The sequence below is a fragment of the Acipenser ruthenus genome, chromosome 12 (assembly GCF_902713425.1).
Source record: "Acipenser ruthenus chromosome 12, fAciRut3.2 maternal haplotype, whole genome shotgun sequence".
NCBI lineage: Eukaryota > Metazoa > Chordata > Actinopteri > Acipenseriformes > Acipenseridae > Acipenser > Acipenser ruthenus.
This window is the reverse complement of record NC_081200.1, coordinates 5,703,592-5,723,393: the sequence shown is the minus strand read 5'-3', so window position 1 is coordinate 5,723,393 and position 19,802 is coordinate 5,703,592. Positions and strand designations below refer to the sequence as shown.

At 37.2% G+C, this 19,802-nt stretch overlaps 2 protein-coding genes across 6 annotated transcripts in view; one reads left to right on the top strand and one right to left on the bottom strand.

Annotated features, from left to right (window-relative positions):
* The window catches only part of veph1 (ventricular zone expressed PH domain-containing 1), a 54,081-nt gene extending 34,403 nt beyond the window's left edge, over positions 1-19,678 (bottom strand). Inside the window, exons 1-6 of one of the 5 annotated variants that reach the window (XM_034027906.3) lie at positions 19,546-19,669; positions 17,893-18,173; positions 13,032-13,337; positions 11,984-12,199; positions 9,419-9,593; positions 402-565 (exon numbers count right to left, since the gene is read on the bottom strand). In XM_034027906.3, the coding sequence (XP_033883797.3) occupies positions 402-565; positions 9,419-9,593; positions 11,984-12,199; positions 13,032-13,169 (693 nt within the window). In that variant the 5' untranslated portion in view covers positions 13,170-13,337; positions 17,893-18,173; positions 19,546-19,669. Of the gene's footprint in view, positions 1-401; positions 566-9,418; positions 9,594-11,983; positions 12,200-13,031; positions 13,338-15,966; positions 16,110-17,892; positions 18,174-19,545 lie in introns of those variants that run through there. The other 4 variants (XM_034027909.3, XM_034027910.3, XM_034027907.3 and 1 more) reach the window with 4 other exon arrangements.
* LOC117416633 (pentraxin-related protein PTX3-like) lies at positions 1,752-6,600 on the top strand. Its single transcript, XM_034027911.3, has 3 exons — positions 1,752-2,133; positions 2,500-3,036; positions 4,798-6,600. The coding sequence occupies exons 1-3, from the start codon at positions 2,001-2,003 to the stop codon at positions 5,409-5,411; spliced, it is 1,284 nt and encodes a 427-aa protein (XP_033883802.2). The 5' UTR covers positions 1,752-2,000; the 3' UTR covers positions 5,412-6,600.
* Positions 19,679-19,802: the final 124 nt, after the last annotated feature.

Here is a 19,802-nt window from a genome sequence, read left to right as displayed (position 1 = left end):
TGTGCAGCAAGAAGAAAAATACATGACACTTATTCAGGACTTTGCAGACAAAAAAGTTATTCAGTTACTCAGTTACTCAGTTAGTTAGATATTGGTATTATCTAATTTCACTTTGAGTTGAGCAAAGGACCCTGAGAACTCAACATCTGATATGGGCACTATGTCCCAGGCCTAACCCTAACCCTAACCCTAACCCTAACCCTAACCCGAACCCGAACCCGAACCCGAACCCGAACCCGAACCCTTTTTCTGATACAATTATGTACTTACATATATCATGCAAAACGATTTACACATCAAGTACATTGTAACTATGCATAATAACAACGTAATGATGTGTAGTACACACATTTTTACGAAGTAACTACTATGTAAAAACCAGGTTTTCCAGGGGTAGTTACCTGAGGGTGTTGCTTGGCAACCATTTGTAACAGTCTGAGAAGGTGTTGTTGTTCAGGCTGATCCAGCTGGGACATCAGTTCCACCAGCTCGGGAACGCAAGCGTTTATGGACTGTGGCTGTTTCTCATACACTGAGGGCAGAACCCGCAGGAGCATATAGTTACCTGTGTGAACCAAGCAAGGAATGATTCAGTCAACAGACAGAAAAAAAAAATTAAAAACCTAAAACGCTGCGATTATAGCCAATACACAGAACCAATTTTCACCATTTAGTTTCGATTAAGATTAATTCCTAGGAGAGCATTGTCCATGGATTTCATTCCAACAGCAAAACCACATGTTTACTGTGTTAATTTCAAATTTATTATCTGCCAATTTGTTGTGGTGCTTGTAGTAGTAATTGATTAACTGCTTCTTAAGAGTGCCTCACAGTTTTTTTGTTTTTATTTTAATACTGAAAAATCAGTCCACATCCAATGTAAGAAACATGGCATATGTTGACCAACACATGGTTCAGTAAAAGACATTTTGTCCCCTGGTGCTTCCACATGGAACAGAATTTTTTTGACAATAATTTGGCATCTGGAAGCAATTCTTCCGTCTTTCAATTGAAGGTTTCTTTTGTATAAAGACTAAATAAACTGAACACTATTAGTAGCTGTGGAAAATGTTCAGCATAACACCAACAAAAACAGCAAGAAATAAAATAAAACACCTGCAAATGAGATGTCTATATTGTATGCGGTGGACTAGATAGTACTTATGAGTAAATATCTTTTGACTACTTATTTTTACAAAAAATAAGGCTCCATTTTTTTCTACACCGGTTCAAAGCTTGCCTCCATTTTTTTGGCAACGTACATTTTATGAAACTAAACCTAATAAATGTACCTGCCTAATCCCAAGTTACTTCTTGCTAGTTCATAAACATTAAGATCAGGTCCAATGAAGGTCAAAAACATTGAGTCCTTTGAATGATTTATTAGATGCCACCAGGCATATATACCTGTACAATATTTGAAATGAAAAATAGATGATTATAGCATCCTGTTTGAATGATCGTTTTGTTCACTTTTCCCCAAAGTGGTACTGTGGTCTGGGCAAGTCTCTAGCTAGCTTTACAGTTGTTAAAAATATACATATATATACTGTATATGTATTGAACACTGAACTTATTGTATTCGTTCCTTATTCATTTTACATTGCTAACAATTCATGTTACAATAAAAAAAAGTAATCTCATGAGGAAGTGATTATGGTTGCATTGCAGTTCAAATTACCCCCTTTGAAGCCCCCTCTGTCCCTCTATATACACCCACACATCCCAAAAACCTCCAAGGATCAGATTGGTAAACTCAGCCCCCTTTCACAACAGCAGAGGCACTTTTACGGTATTTGACTGCAACACGGTACTACCTCCAACGAAGCATTACTCACTCATTCACTCATATGGTGTTTATATAGAGCGTGCAGACTGATGCTCTCACAGTCTCTGTTTAGCTGGTGGTTAAAATACACCAAGGAAGCAAGCCAAGAGGTTGCTCAGCATTAACTGCAGATCCCTACATACTGAGCTACGTGTCGCTGAACAACCCAGACATGACAATGCTGAAGGTATTGTTCGGAGTTTTTCTGTGTTTGTCCTCCGTGGTGTTGGGACAATATGATGACGGACATCTTCAGGTTCATTTTGAAAATCTGTCTTCCAATGAAATCTCCGACCCCGAAGAAGGTAAGAAAGGTTAAAACCATTTCTTTGAACATCTATTAACAAATTGTTTTACACAAGCTAGCAAAACTTAATTGCTGTACGTTCTCTTATTACATATCTTAAGTACAAACTTAAATTGTATTTAGTTTACCTGGCAAGGGTACTAAAAAGGATTTTAAAAAAAGTCAGATTCCACTTTTTTTTAGATTCCACTTATGCATGTATGCCCCTTCAAAACTTGGAAAGAAATGTCTAAATCATTACACAGCATCAAGGGGCAGGTAAGTTTGCCAATTACCCAGTCCCACCACTGCAGGACTGATGTTGCTTAATACTGTGAATTATTGTTGAAATCTTATTCATTTTTTTTTTCATTCAATCCATCAGCTACCCCGACTCCCTGCAAGTCCACAGAACTCACAAAATGGGACAAACTTTTTTCTATGCTGGAGAACTCACAAATGAGAGAAAACATTCTCCTCCAATATGTGGACGAGATCATTAAGGTGGAGCTCCAGAGCATTCGTGATGAAATGCATCAGTTTGTGGCTAATTTTGCTGGAACTTGCACTAATGCCATTGACAGTGCCAGCACACGTATAACCTCGCAACTGGAAGGCAAGTTAATGCAAATCGCAGAGAGGATTGGGGATACCAACACCGTGCATCAATCCCAGCATTACAAGGTCCTGGAACAGCTGCTTGTGGCCAGCCAGGACACAGCGTACAGACTCAGCAAAATTGAGAGCGCCTGGCAGAATGGAGCGGAAGCAAAGAGTCTGCATTCAGAGCTCAAGCAGCAGGATGTCTCTGTCTATACAGGGTTAGAAAAGGTTATGGATTCCATGGCTTACGATCTTCAGAAAACCAGAGCTGAACTACAGCTCTCCCAGAAATGGGTTGCTCAGCACTTCCTGCCTTCAGGTAAGTTTACACCCTGTCTGCTCACATATACAGCACATGATGGGGGAATGGTGTAAGCACTCTCAATTGTATTTTATATTAAAATAATGTAATTGCATGTAAAACTAATGTGATATCTTGTAACAATTGTAAGTCACTCTGGATTAGGGTGTCTGCTAAGAAATAAATAATAATAATAATTAACCGCTGCTCTACAAATTAGTGGATTTTTAAAAATGTTGTTAAGTTTTTCAAAAGCTTTTTTTTGCATTACAATTATTCTCATTAGAGCAAACTTTTTTTTTTTTACGTACAAATATAAAAAAATAACAGGTTGTCATTGTATAGCTAAACAACTCATTTGTGCACTTCAAATGTATTGTTGATAAGTCCAAGAGATAAGGGCCGAAATTGTTTTAACATTACATTAGTTTCTGAAAATCTCACTGAATACAGGTACATCTTACAGTACCAGTCATGAGAGATATAAAGCATAAATGACTTTTCAACTATACAAATAATCAGCTAGGAAGCCAGAAACTTTAAACTCTAGCCCAGTAAATTATGCTTACCACTCTGAATCATATCTGGAGAAATTAATGTTTTGAGTGACTGAACCTGCAATCTAATTCTTTAGTGTTGAAGCTCTATAATTAATAATCCACACTGTTAATCACAAAACAAAGACACTAATCCAGCATGGTATCTCCACCCCTATAATACAGTAACAAGAACCAGGCCTAGCTAAGTGCTACACATAACGTTTTCTTTAAGGCCAATGTGCAATTTTCCTTGTGTTTTTGGAATGAATCCAATGATACTCCACATTGAGCCAGTACTTAACTGGTGGTGAGCTATATGATACAATTTCTGATGCTTGTTAAAGGTCCAACTGATTCAATATCTCGGTCTAACTCTCATTGTTGCCGCGGGCAAACAGATCTATAAAACAACCGTGACGTATGCCACACCACGGCTGGAACGGAGCCAAACATAGTCCTATGATTCCCATTGGACAAGGCAAGCAGGTCTCTTTGTTAACAAGCAGTATCAAATGAAATAAAACAGGTCACTTTCCAGGACCAGCTCATTTATTTTATTGGATTTTGGATTCCCTTTTTAATGGGAAATGAACAACCACTTTGCCTCAAATGGGCATTCAAAGCAGTTTACTATTTTGGTACTTATTATATGATTCAAGCTGTTAAAAACCTGACAGAAGACACACCCTGAGTCAAGGATATTAATAACATGTGAAAATCAATACCACATCTGGTTTCTATAGTAACGGACAGTAGTCATATGGAGTAATGCCTACAGGCCTACAGGCTTTATTTACATTTTGTATACTGACCCATTTTCTTATATTCTGCAGTAACACAGTTTTTTTTTTTTTTTTAAATAATCTGGAAATCATACCAGACAGATAGAAATATATTAACCTTTTTTCATCGCCTTTCACTGGCTGGCCAGATGGGGGTGACATCATCACACATTTTCCAAGCCCACCAAAAAAGAAGTTGAACACAGCTAGACACAAAAGCACTATATATTATTATCTATAATTATTGATCATTTTAGAAAAGATGGGTTCTATTAAAATAAACATTAAGCCTTTCTAAATACATTTTTAACAGTGTTTCAAATGTTAGAGAGCGTTTAGAAAACTAGAATATGTACTTCCAATCCTCTTAAGAAAGAGGAGGAAAAAATGGCACCAAACCTTTTATTAATAAATTAATACAAAATTGATCTCATTAACTTTCATTTTTACTTTTGCAGGGTGCGAAGTGGCTCTGTTATTTCCAATGCGCTCCAGGAAGATTTTTGCCAGTGTCAACCCTGCTGCATCCATGACACTTGATTCGTTCACAGCATGCATCTGGTCCAAGGTCACAGATGCTCTGAACAAAACGGTTCTTTTCTCTTACGGGACCAAGAGAAACCCTTATGAAATTCAACTCAGTCTCAGTCAGCAATCAGCAGTCCTCTCTGTGGGAGGTGACACGTACTCAACTGTTGCAGCAAACGCAGCCACCGTCGGAGAGTGGGTCCACTTCTGCGGCACTTGGAGCTCAAACGAAGGCAATGCTTCTCTTTGGGTAAACGGAGAGCTTGCAGCTACCTCCACAGGAGTGGCAGAAGGCCACCCAATCCCAGACGGAGGGATCTTACAGCTAGGCCAAGAGAAAAACGGCTGCTGTGTGGGAGGTTTTGATGAAAAGCTGGCATTCTCCGGGAAGCTGACTGGATTCAATATCTGGGACAAAGTTCTGGATGGAGAGCAGATAGCTCACTTAGCTAAAGGGGAGGGTTCGTGTAGTACTAGGGGAAATGTGGTTGGTTGGGGTGTTACAGAAATTCTACCACATGGCGGTGCTCAGTATATTCACTAATATGTATCTATAGACAGCATAGAGCACCCTATGCGCTGTATTCATAATACATGTGTGTGTCAGTGCTAAACACTTTCTGAATATGTTGTCATTTATTGACTGAAAAATAACCAAATGATAGGACTTGGAATGGATCTGAAATATCAGCATTACATATTCTTCTTGTGCAATTCTTTAAGTATAATTTCATGTTTCAGATGTCCATTCCTGGTGACTCTTTAAAACTCAAAAGTTGAAAGCACCCTTCCAGCCTCAATAGCTGTCAGAATCATGTCAAAGCTGTAAGTACAGCTGGCATACCAGAGTGTAACCATTAACCTGTCCCCCTGCAACACTTTCTCTAGTGGATATACTAAGATACACATCTCTAAGAAATACCACATAAAAAGATTGTGGTATTTCATGCAAACTACTTAGTTATTGAGACTATAGGACTGGATTAAACTGCTGATATCTAAAAAGTTACAAGGATGGGGTCACTGAAATAGAAAATGGTATAAAATGAATCTAAAAAACAAGAAGAATACACTAGTTAAGATAACTGACACTTAATACACACACCAAGTTATTTTTTAAAGGAAGTTTATATAATATCCATTTAAAAAGTGCAGTTCCACTTAGTTTCCGAACACAGAAAATGCCAGCTGTTCAGGTGCCAAATTATGTCATCTAACACCTAAACTCAGTAACAGGTCTACGGCATGTCGCTGTTTGCCTAATTTTATTAAAAAGCGAAGCTTTTTCTGTCTACAAAAAAGTTATTCATTGGTATTGTATAATTATTAATTCCTAAATCATATCTAACAGAAATGTTCAAGTTTTGTTTACATTTCAAGAGGGAGCTGGGTATTAAAACCCCTCATTGCTGAACTGCAAATGTGTCTCTCTGATTCTGCTCTGCCAATCTGACTGGAGAGAGCTTTATCGTGCAAGTTGCTAAATGCTCAAGATTATTGTTTTAAATTCTATTTTTTGTTTTGTTTTTTTTAAGCTGGAACGTGTTATTTTAGATTGTTTTCAGATGTATTATAAAAATACAAATAAAATGTTTAAAAGTTAAAAACATCTTTCAGTTAATATGTAGAGTACATGTGTTATATTGTAAATTCTGTTTAGCCAACATTATGATATGAAAGTGAATGTATTTTATATTTGTGTCCCATAAATAAAAATAAAGTAATTCAAAACACCTGGGCTTTTTAACTTTATTACCCGAAGTCACCAAAAAGTGATTCGTACCTCAAGGCAAGTTAGAAATTAACTGAAGCCACAATCGCACTGCTTTTAAAAAGGGTGTGCTAAGCTGTTATCTACTAATTTCCTCCAAACGCTTATTTACAGTATGTTGGTGTGGCAACTTTCTTAATCTATACAGAAACTACACATATAGAAATATACAGATGATTATGAATTCATATGGTCACTTTAGGCTGCTCTTATAAAGTATAATATTTAATGCAGAGGAAAGCAAGGTAGCATGTGGAGCCACAAAATAATAGGTAAAATCAAAGACGATCACACTCCAAAATGGTCCAGGGCTACCACCATATCACCAAGTCTTTCATCATCAAATCGGTTACAGCAAAGACCCCCTGAGAGCACCCATGACTTCTAACACTCAATCAAAACAGCAGTCAAAACTAATTAGTAAGTATCTGCAGTTAGGTGCATGCATGGCTGTGATGTCAGATCTCTCACTGAAATGAATAGGATGACAATCTTTGTGATGTTCTAAGACAGCACAGCACTCAGGCTGAGACAAGCTCACTCGCACCCCCCACAACCCCCCCCCCCCCCCCCCCCCCCCAGGCTGTTTCTTTGAAAAGCAGCTGCACAAACATCAGGAATAATAAGCACACCACTAAGGAGTGTGTGTAAAAGCTGTGTGTTTTGATATGCTTGCAGTAATAGTTTTGCAACTAGGATGTATTAGTTCCTGTCAGCACAGCAAGAAAGGAAAACTTCTGACATTTCTAATTGGTTCGCTAACATCGCCTGTGACCTCATCAGTGCTCTCCACGCTGCTTGTTTTTCAGTATATTTCCTGCTAGGGGCAACGGGTCATTGTTTATTGGTTCTGATAAATTAGACTGATTTGTATTAGAATGTCCCACCTTGACTCATCATTGCCACATGTATGTAAAATTAGACCGGCTTTCACTTACAGACCGAAGGCTTTATCATTGGTACTGTTTTGTGTTTAAGTTTCTTAAAGGATTGGTGCCTGGTTATTTAACTGCTTTGGTTAATAGGTATGATACCAACTATAATCTGCGTTCCTGTGAATCTGCCAACCTGGTCGTTACAAGGGTTGGCACATGTTTGGGTAAAATGTCCTTTACCTATCGGCTCCCAAAAACTCTTTTAACCATGATATAAGGAGTAAATTTGATAGTCTCTCATTTAAATGTTTTAAAAATGATCTCTGTGAATTGTTTAGGACTTCATGTAAATGTTTTGATCCTGATTATGGATCCGTACATGTTCCTTTGCTTATGACTCCTAAAATCATTAAGTCAGTACCACACATGAAACACAACACCAGAAGCCTACTGCCTTCTCTCTCTGGTAGAATAATAGCGAGAGATTTTGTTTTATGAATGACAAACTTTCTAATATCAGAATTCAACACCACAAGAGGGCAGCAGAGTGGAGAACTGGTTAGGGCTCTGGACTCTTGACCGGAGGGTCGTAGGTTCAATCCCCGGTGGTGGACACTGCTGCTGTACCCTTGAGCAAGGTACTTTACCTAGATTGCTCTAGTAAAAACCCAACTGTATAAATGGGTAATTGTATGTAAAAATAATGTGTATAAAAAAAATGTAATTGTATGTAAAAAAACAAAAAATAATGTGATATCTTGTAACAATTGTAAATTGCCCTGGATAAGGGTGTCTGCTAAGAAATAAATAATAATAAAAACAAGAGCTATTATTACCTGACTCTATACAGTGAACCTCATTTCACTGTATTTTTAGTGTATGTAGTTGAAAGTGGGTCCATAATCACGCATGGTGGAAAACCAACCTGGATTAATATTGTGCTAAAGTATTTAGCGGCAGTATTTAGATTATTAAAATAGGTTATTAAAATATACCCCTTGGTCTCTTGTCCTCAAACATTTGATAAATTAAGTAAAGGATAATAAAACTTCAGCTCAAGTTAAGCTTTCCAACTGTCGTACATTACACGTGAGTCCTTGAATAAAAAAAAGAGGTCTTTCATGAAGTTTAATGCCAAAATAGACATCTTACAAAAATGTGTGACATTTGCCAAACAAAACTTTATCGACCACAGGGGGGGTAAAAAGCAGACGTGAAGGTCACATATCAGCACAGGGAATTAAATGGAGGTTTCTATGGTGATGTAAAACAAGGCCTTAACAAAGCCTGAATAAAGTAGAGCTACTGAAACTCAAACACTGTTTAAATCAGCCTGTTATGGTCCCCGGTTCAAATCCCACCTCAGCCACTGACTCATTGTGTGACCCTGAGCAAGTCACTTCACCTCCTTGTGCTCCGTGTTTCGGGTGAGATGTAGTTGTAAGTGACTCGCAGCTGATGCATAGTTCACACACCCTAGTCTCTGTAAGTCGCCTTGGATAAAGGCATCTGCTAAATAAACAAACAATAATAATAATAATAATGCTTATAAAAGGTGAATTACTCATGGAAGGCGACAATGTTATTGCAGTGATGTTCTTTTCCCTCTGTTTCCTTATTTGCTGTATCCATTATTTATAATCTTGTGAGTGGTTTGTGGTAAGGTAAGAGCAAGCATTTCGACCACATCTTCAATACAATAACATAAGCAAGTATCGTGATTGTTGTGCAACAATGCCTTGCTTCAGTCAGACGCTCCCCTTTTCTGTATCCGAGTGTAACAACTTCACATACAGGATTCCTGCGTTTGCTTTTCTCATCTCAAGTGTGTCTCTTTCATTATCCCTTCACCCCCTAGCATCCTAATTTGTCAAACACAATAACCTTGTTCAGTTACACTCATACCTTGGAGAATGCTCTTGGTGATGGCTTCTGTGTGGTCTGCCAGTAAGTCTGCCTTCGCAATGGCAGCCAGAGAGAGATAGCTGGACATGTTCCTGCACAGCTCCATGTTTCCATGCCACAGAAATTTCACCGCCACCGGCACCGCTAGAGCCATGACTGGAGGCTTGTTGTAATTCTGTTAAAACAGAAGAGAGAGAGAAAACAAGCCACTGAAACTTCAACTTTACCGTAAAGCCACATGGCTTTAGCCCTTATAAATTAGACACAGATAGGTGTCTAAATACACCCCCCCCCAAGAGTGACAAGAGCAAACTGTGAAATATAGAAAACATTAGAAACCCGTCACCCTGCAAACAAACACTGTAATACTCCAGAGGTCAAAACGTGCTCTTTCTTTGATTATCTTTTACTACAGCCCAGAGCAAAAATACCATATGTCCTGTTCAATCTGTCTTTCAGGAAACCAGAGGGGAAGAATCTGTCACAGTTTTTGCTAAGGGATATCTTCAAAAACAACACAGATATGCACTTAATAGCCTTAACAGTGACTGCATTGTATTGACTGCACTTGGTTAAACAATAATTCAAATTATACTTTTAATTTCTTCCACCACTTTACAGAACAAGTGCAGTACTGTGTGCATCTGTATTCTTGGCAAGCTAATGAGCAGTTATTGACAGTTGTTTCACCCGATATCAATCCTTGTTAACCCAAAATAAACTCTGGCCTTGAAACCAGAATTTAACTTGAGGGTCAATAAACCTCAATACAGACATCAGGCTACGCGTACAATACTGTAAACATTATATGTCATTCTTCTGTGTTTTAAAAACATACTACAATAGCATCAGATATTTTGACATCAGGGAAAGGTTAGCTGGGAATGTTTGCAAATGTTTGTTTAGATGAATACAACCCAGGTGTAGGTTATACAGCTATAATTGCAGCTTTAAAATGTGTTATGTGACTCTTACAGTACTTTCTGTATAAGGGAGGCACTTTAACAAGTCTGCTACTGTAAGGAAAGTGTCATACTTTGACAGTTGTAATTTTTAGTAGCAATAGGGAATAAGATTAAAATGCTAGATAAGGAAAAGTGCAACCAATATCTTCTATAATTCAAAATATTCCTACTTTAATTTGTGGTCATTTACTCATGTAATATATAGTTAAATATAATTATTATATATATATATATATATATATATATATATATATATATATATATATATATATATATATATGTGCAATGCCAAGATTCTGTCCTCGTCTTGAAATTTACATTTCTGCATAATACAATAGGGAAATTGTTTTGTATGCTCATGGAACTCATTACGTTTATGAAAGCAGCACAACTGCCAAAGCGGTGGGTGATTTTGTAACTTGGCTTGTGTTTTTCAGGCACAATAAAAGCACATCAAATGCATGAAAAACACAAGCCAAGTTAGTAGAAACAATTGGGGTGCCTATTTGCTTTGTGCTAGGCAAGGTTGCCCCAATGGTTTTGTGAAACTTGGCTTGTGTTTTTGATATCTCTACTTTAAATGGCGAGGCACTTTTGATAACTTAATGTTTTTTTCACATTTCCAATGTGTTTTTGTTTCAGATTATAAAAAAATAAAAGGAACTAAGAAGAGAATTTGTCATAATTTCCTAAAACATGTTCTTTTTCTAAATGCATGATGCCCTGAAACTAATGTGATTACAAAACAACAACACACCATGTACTGTAGATCAGTGAAACACTCCCATCATTAACTACATATGTGACATGACACACTCTATAGGAATGGGGTAAACCTACTGGGAAATAGAAAAGAGTGTAGCGCCCTCAAAGGGTCATTGACAAAAACATTTAGAAGTTGTTTTTCTTGCTTTGGCATTTCTCCCAGTGGCATGAAAAAAATAAGTTAATGTTGACAGATAGAAAAACTCACAGCTATTCCTGTTTCTTCCTGCAGGAGGTGCTACAAGCTATGCTCCTCACAGGAATACCTGGAAGGCACACTATTCAGAGGTCAACAAAATCTAAAATCTAATAAAAAATAAAGAAAATTCCATTTCACTAACAATCCTCATCTCAGATCAAAGGAATCTTAAATAGCTTAGAAATGAGCCATCCAACTAAGCTCTCAAGATAATATTCTGCTGTCTGCCTGTCTACCCTCTGTATCAGAGCTTTGGGAGTTCAAATCCCAGCACTTCCTAACACAGACATGATGCTGGATGATTGGTAGAGGAAAATAACAGCTAAAACCAACACAAACGGGCTCTTAGCTGTGGCAGCCAACTTTCACAACTTCTCATTTACCAAAGCCCTGCAGTTCATTAGCGGTTACTGTACCATTTTACTCTATAATAAAACGTAATATAGAACAGTAAAGCATTTAGCCTCATTTGGTTGACATGTGTGGTCTTTTGTCTCTAACGTGAGCTTTACCCAAACAACAAGTCTGCAGTCTGTCCTGGAGGGATCATGTATTCATGGTATTGAAATAGCTTGATCCAATCCAGAAACGCTGCACCAGACTTTACCTTGGAGCAGACCCAGGTATCTTGCTTACCTGTAGGATGCAGCTCATGAGGTCAGATGCGATTTTTGCGTGTGGTGTGTCTTCATCCTTGCCTTCTGGTTTCAGATTGTACTCCAGACACGATTCCCACAGTGAGACCAGAGCCAGCCCATGTTTCTCTATGGAGCGAGTCTCCCGGATAGCTGTAGTGATGCGGGTGATACAGATCTCCACCACCGCCTGATCATTATCATTGGTTAGGTAATCCTTGGAGATTCAAATAATACAATATGTTTACGCTTATCATGATAAATCTGAATGGTCATTTTTGGTTTTCCATGATTTCCCTGCGATGTATTTACCATTCATATTCTTTACCATACTTGTTTTCACTATGTTTCACTATACTTAGGTTAGTTCTTTACAAAGAGGGACTGTTTCCAGTCACTCCACTCTTTACTTCACTGAGAATATTTATTATAACAATATTATTCCTAATGACTTAGCACTGCTCTGTTCCTTCGTACAGTAAGTGGGCATTATTCAGATGAAGATGCCCACCAAACAACTGCAGCCTTGGTTTTTTTAGCCTTGGTTTTATCAACAGGACACCATTTTGTGGACAAATACAAGGCAGAACATGTGGTGGCTCAGAATGGAAGTAATAATAGCTTGGATACTTCGAGAAACAATGAACAATGAACTGTTAATATTATGTGTGAAGTATGAGGAACTTGGACCCTGAAAAATGCATGCTAATGCTGACTGATTCACAACCAATGAAATTATTCATATTTTATTACAGGTACGGAAATACAACTCCAATTGAAAAGCATTTTGATGCTTCTGGTTTTACGATGAGTTTATTAAAACACACCTGAGCTTGTTACCTGTACGCTGTGGCTAATCAAGCATGTATTAAAACCTGCAATAGGTAAAACTGCTATGCAGTAGGTGCCTTATTATATATGTATATACTAATTATATACTGCATGCACTTAAGTGATCAAAATTCTAATAATTTGGTTTAATAAATAATTACCTGGGGGAAAAAATACATCTTTTTAATGAAATGCAGTAAAAATAATCCAGTACTTACTGCTGAGGAAGATATTGTTTTAATTTCTTCCAACGCTTCTGATAAGCTGTCTTCTATCTCAGCATCTTTCAGAGAGAAAAGGTCCCCAGCACGCGATAGATCTCTTTGTCCAAGAACCAGACTGAACAGGTGATGCATGACTGATGTTCATTTGACTCAGTGCATGATCCACATGTGCAGATAGCCCGTGGAACACTGTTCATTAAAGTGCTGGCTGCAGATAGCCATTGCTGCAGAGCATTTTGCTTTTTGGTACTCTACTTTGCTTCTTACCAAATCTAAAAGAGCCAGACCTTCATGCTTCATCTGAAAAAGAAATGGAAATGGTTTTAACTTTGACAAAATGTTTCCTTTCTATTTCTATTGTTTTATCTATATCCTGTATATACTGCATCTGAGATGCACTATTTAAAAGCATCTGCACGTGCAATAACCAATACCACTATGTCAGAAATACTTGCACAGGTTATTTGAAAAGTCCATTGAATGGACAGATTCAGGCCAACGTGGGTGTTACCGACATGAAAACAAAAGCAACAAAAGAACATAAAATGATAAGATATGTGTCTAAAGACCTGGTGGATAACCATGAACAGAGAGCAGGTAAGGGAGAGAAAGTACATTTCATTTTCTTTTCTGTTTTTAACTGTAGGGATTTCACTTGATGTTTTTTTTTATATACTGCGCAATAAATCTATACTTCGTCCATTTACCAAAAGCCTTTCCCATTCAGCTGAAAAACAAAATTACATCAATAACAAGCTAGAAAGTGGATTAAGTTTTTCAACAACTTTAAATTCCAGTTCACTGCACAACTATTTAAATAAAAATAAAAAAATCAAGGTTAATGCGGTGTCGCAAAATAGACTATATTTTATATTCTATTTTTAAAAGTCTGTTTTGGTCATTTAAATACTGTTATGGTATTTATGAAACTGTTGTTGGCTTTTTTTGTTTTGCTTTGTTTTAACCAACACAGTTCTTGAGAATATTGCTTACAGTCTTCCAGCAAGGTCGTAGTCAAAAGTCCCATAGCCTGTTAATCAGTGATTTATTAATGGGTTTTTTTTGGTTTTATGTAAAACATTTAAAAGTGCCTGTAGCAAGTCAGGCAGGCTGGGGCGAGGTAAAAAAGATTTAAGTTTATATTGTTCAGCGTTATGCTTAGTGGACTTTAATTTATTTTCAAGTGTACTTCTTTTTTAGTATAAAAAACAAAAATAAAATTTCACAAACAAGCCGGCAAGCATGCCCTACAAAACGCAACATGTAACCCCAAACGAAGAGACTTTGTCATCTCTGATCTGGGCTCTGCATACCCAAAACACACACTGAGCTGCCAAGCAGAGGTCCGCATTTAACAGCAGAAGGCCAGTGCAGTTAATTGATCAAAAAAATAACTAAGCTGCCCAATTAGATTGCCTGAACTGGCTAAATTCTTAGCAGGGTCCTGCATTTCCGGCAGGGAATTAACCTGTTCCCTGCCACAAAACAAAAGAAAAAACAACAACAGTACATTTTCTATTTTGCCCATACTGTACGTCAAACATGTGCATTGTCCTGATACTGGGCTCCCCTGCCCACAGGAAGCTATCTGCAGCATAGGGTCTATCCACCCTGCCACTGTGCCACTCAACAATGATACAAGCATGCAGTCTATGGCATTACTGTCACCTCTGTAATGATGAGCTTTTGATTTAAAGACACTTCAATTAATAAAGAGAATAGCTAGTATACACTATTCGATTACCTGTACCTACCCAAGTCTACTCCACTCTTGCGTGTATTGCTGTAAATGTAAAACCAAATAAACAGCTGCCATCTAATAACACCCATCTGCAAATGACCAGACAATCAATACAATCAATTTCAATAGCTGGAATTACATTGGAAAAACAAATGACTTGTATAACAGTGTCAGTAGGGGACATATTTCTGTAGAGGTCTATTTCATCCTGCAACAGTACACTACTCTTTTGTGCAGGAACTGGACTGTATCATTGTTTCTCACCAAGTTACACTGGCCAAAGATATTTCATAAACTGTTTATTTTCGAGTGTATAAAACACCTAATTAAAGCTAATAAGTAACCACACATTAGATTAATGTTCTACTGCTAATGGGAAACAAAGACGTTGCTTTAATCTCTAATTTCGTTAGCCAAAAACAAACGCTAAACAAAACAGACAAAATTAACTAAACCAGACTAGACTACCAAGGGCACTCAAACACACCGGCATTTCAACCAAGAGTTTTGGACCGCCTAACCCCACTGGTATTTAAAATTCAGCCATATTTGTCAGGCCCGCTGGGGTAAGCATGTGCTGAGGAAATGCCATTTACCATGTGAGTTTCTGAATGCCTAAAGCCTTTTGTAACTCAAAGCAGAGGAACACGATTGAGACTGAACCTCACTGTGTGTGCAAATATTGTTTTGAAATAAGTAATGCTTCCCGTCCAATCTGCAAACGCCTTTTTAATCTCTCCATTGTTTTCATCTAAAATGTGACAGACAAAATCACTTTGAATGTCTTAAAGCTAAGTAATATATTGATTGAATACACTGGAGGGCTTCGCAGGGCTAGAGCTGTTGGCAAATTACCCTTTAAAAAAGGCACACTACTGTACAACAGCTATAGTTTGTTAGGATTATTAGTAAAACCATAGGTCTAAAGCTGAACCACAACAACAACAACAACAACAATAATAATAATAAATACACAGAGAGCCAGTGATAATTTAAACACAAATAATGATGGTACAGAAGAAAGTGTACATATCATGGATTCTGTCCCTGTTCTATCTGCCACTGTTGTATTTCCTATTCACCTGTCTGTTACTGTGAAATCTTTATGCAAGTGTAAATTCTATTTTACCATTCTAGACCCCAATAGCTTGCTATGCAGTACTTTATTTTCAGGAATTGTTGTTTTACCTGTCGGTTGCACCAGGAGAGGTTCTCATTACATTTAAACTTCATCCAGCCTTATACTTGATATTCCCACAATTCTTGTGTCTTTGCACTGTTACACACAGTAACCATGGGTGCAATGTGTGAAAAGCTATGGAATTCAGTGCTGAAACAATGAACTAGTTACAATCAATCACTGTGCCACGAGTAAAGAATTTGAGGCATGCAGACTGTAAAACAAAACAAAACAAAAAAACACTAAGAAGTAAGTTTGAAGCAGACTGGTAGTCAGGTGACCAGACTGGAGCAGAATGTGGTGGCCTGAAACCTGAATAAAACACTGTGGAGTCTGTAACAAAACATTTCAAAGACTTAGTCATGTGTAGAGCTTGGTGAGTATGGAGACCCCCACATACTTCAAGCCACCCCCTCATGAATGAAGACAGAGAGGAAGCACACAGTGGGTTTTTGTCTGGCTCCCAGATAAGCTATCCCCGCTGGTAAGTCCAAGCACAATATATATGGATCTTAAAAAAATATGATCAACAGTTTCTAGGAAACTTCTTCACACACAGGATTGTGAGTTAGATAAACTATTTTAGTATTATTTAATAGCGAAGAATGTCATTCTAGTCAAATTATAAGCAAGTGTCTGTAAAAATTAATATGTAATATGTGAATAAACACATTTCTTATTCGCCACGAATAAGAAAGTGTGCTTTAAAGTAATTTAGAGTATAAATGCATCTGCTTTCTGTTCACTGTGCACAGTAAAATAACTATTTCAACACTTCATTTAAACATTACAGAATTGTACAGCATGGTAAATAACAAATACATATAGCAAATAATAAACACATTCTTAACCACGGCAAAGAGGGTTATAAGTAGAACAGACTCCGTAGTAACTGTGGTTTTATATGGGTTTCACTATGAATGTAATTAAGAATTTAAATTATCTTAAATTGAGGAGTTCTTAAAGTTCCTATTCATACAGCAAGTACATAAGCTGCTATTCATCTAAATTAGGTCAAACATTTCTTTGGTAATCAAAAAGGATTCCATGCACAGTATTATGAAAATAACAGCAGAAACATTAATGATAGCATGCTATATTATTTTATAATAGAACAATTCTTAAAACTGGAAGATTATTGGCAAGGCCTCCCTTTGCTAACTGTTTTTTTTTTTATTTGTTATTTTAGAATTGTTCATGGCTGACACCACCTCATAAATATATAATGAATAACATTCACAGCAGTATTGACTTCACATTTTGCTCATTTTGTGTGGGAAATTTTAATATTTAAAATGCTGTTTTGTATTAAAAAGATCATTGGAAAAAAAAAAATCCTCTTGGCTAAATAAAAAACCCTTTACACAGCTTGAACGGTTGTTCCCACTGGATCAGCAGCATACATTTACACTGTTCCCACAAACCAGCTATTGTTCCCTCTCTGCTTCCCAGTTCTGTTATGCCAGGATAAGTTTTGGATTTTTTTTTTAAATAAAATCATTTTGACAATGAGTAGTTTTCGAAGGATAACTACTCCCACACATAATAGCTGGAAAACGACAGCATTACGGCATTTAAAACCAACAAGAAAACCAATGGCGCAGCATTTTTGATACACACTTCTTCTCAGGATTGTGTGCCTGACATTTTAATGATTCAGAATAATCACAAAAGCTATAGCCAGGAGAAAACATTGAACTTAAAGTTATTTGTTAGACACACCACTTCCTGAAAAGTGACATTAAAATGTAAATTTTTTGGGAAAGCTAAATAGCCAAGTTTAAAAAATAAACATTCTTCAGACAAACTTCACAGTTACTTATGCATTTGTATAAACACATGACTACACTCTAGAAAGTCACACATCCTGGGAATAGTGCAGTCCATATAAAATATATCTGTGTATAAACTTTCCTGACTATTCAAGGACTTACATCATAAATCTTCAAGATGCAGGATTATAAATATTTCCTAAAAGCTGACATGATGTTGAAATTCCAGTGGCATGGAGTACCTCTCTCCCGCACAGTCCCATCCAGACAGCAATTATACATCAATCACTATAGTGATCCGTGGGTTTCCATGTGCCTGACTGTCAATGGGACTTCTTCTCAATAAATCTTTTGATAGGCCCAGCTCCTGAACCAGCCTGCGTTTTTATTCAGGGACGCATTGAAACAAAAGCAGTAACACTGCATCATTGTGCTCAGGAAGGCTGTGAAAGAAACCAATACAACAATGTAGAGCCCTGAGGGGCAAACTTTCAGTCAGCGCTGTAGTCCCATACAGCAACACTACACAGTGGCACTGAAATAGCAATAAACATGTAAACACATATGTGTTATATATTCCCTTCATATAATTAAATGGGTTACAAAAATTATACTTTCTTATGACCTATGGTGATAATTGCACTATTATGAAAGGCTATGCCATCTGCATATACAATTTAACTTTGTAATCACTATTTAAAAAAAAAAAAAACTAACAAAAAAAATATGTTTTAGCTAATTTTATTGGCTACCTTGCCAAGTGTACAGTAACAAGCAAAGTACAGCATGCAGCTAACACACTGTCTATTACGAGAATATGAATTACATGTTAGAGATGTTACATGAATATGTAGTGCCTCACAGCCTGTAGCCAGAGCATGTGGAATAGAATCTCATGCACATGTTCTCAAAATAAGGGTGTGCAGTTAATTACATAACAAGTCGGTCACCGGGTAGGCTAGCCAACCCTCCAAAATGATTGGGACACTGTGTTATGTATGTATGTACAGTACATGGGCCTCCATTACATTCTAAAGGTTAACAGATAAAGTAAAGCTGGATGCAGCTTTGCAAACTAAACGTTACCAACTTCATGCTAACAAGTTTTAGGTAATTTGTCAATGAGGCTGACCCCGGTTTGTACACTGCCTCAGTCATAACCTGTCATACACACAGTAGCTTCTGTCTACGTACAATACTCCAGGTGTAAAGGAAATGCCTGAGGACTCGTATCTGTATTTAATAACGTACAGACTTTTACACTTCATTTCTATGCGTTCCTCAAAGCCCTTCAACAATGTCACGGAAATGTATATAAAGAAATGCTAACTCTTTAGTGTCAAATACATATCTATGTATAAAAAGTTTTTTTTTTTTTTTTTTTTTTTTGTTTTTTTTTAGCTCAACATCTTGGTAATGGATACTTACCACAGAAGAAATGACAGGTCAGTTATCGTTTTAATAAACGTCTATTCAATAAAGTACAGTTATACTTACTGTTAAAATGGCGACAAAGAAATAAACAATCAAAAAACACAGAAACCATGCAAGGAAACTGCCATTGTTTCGGCAGCTTTAAAATAAACAAGTACCGACCCAAGCGTTTTGTAGAATAATAAGACAAATCACCGTGCATTACAAAAATGAGAATTACAGAATAATGCATCGACAAACTGTGGCTTATTTACTTTTATTGAAACAATAGCTTTCTTCTTGCTTACTTTCCCCGTTATAGCTGGTTCGCTGTGCAGGTAGACTGCACCGGCTATCTCGTGGCATTTGTGTCTATTTTTAAACAATAACATTGCAACTTACTTTCTTTCTTCTCTGCAGGCGCCTCCAAACTACATCACTGGTCGAAGTTGTATATTTCTTCAAACAGGCAATATTGTCTGTTCTGTTCAGAAACTATAAATAACATCCCAATTACCAACGGGACAAAAGGGAAAGAGCGCACCCTCGTGCATAGCTTGCTATATTTCAGTACTATAGAGAGACAGGTGTAAAGCACAGTTGACTGTACACTGTCTCAATCGTGTTCCTCTGACTGATATGGTGTTTATCTACAGTGT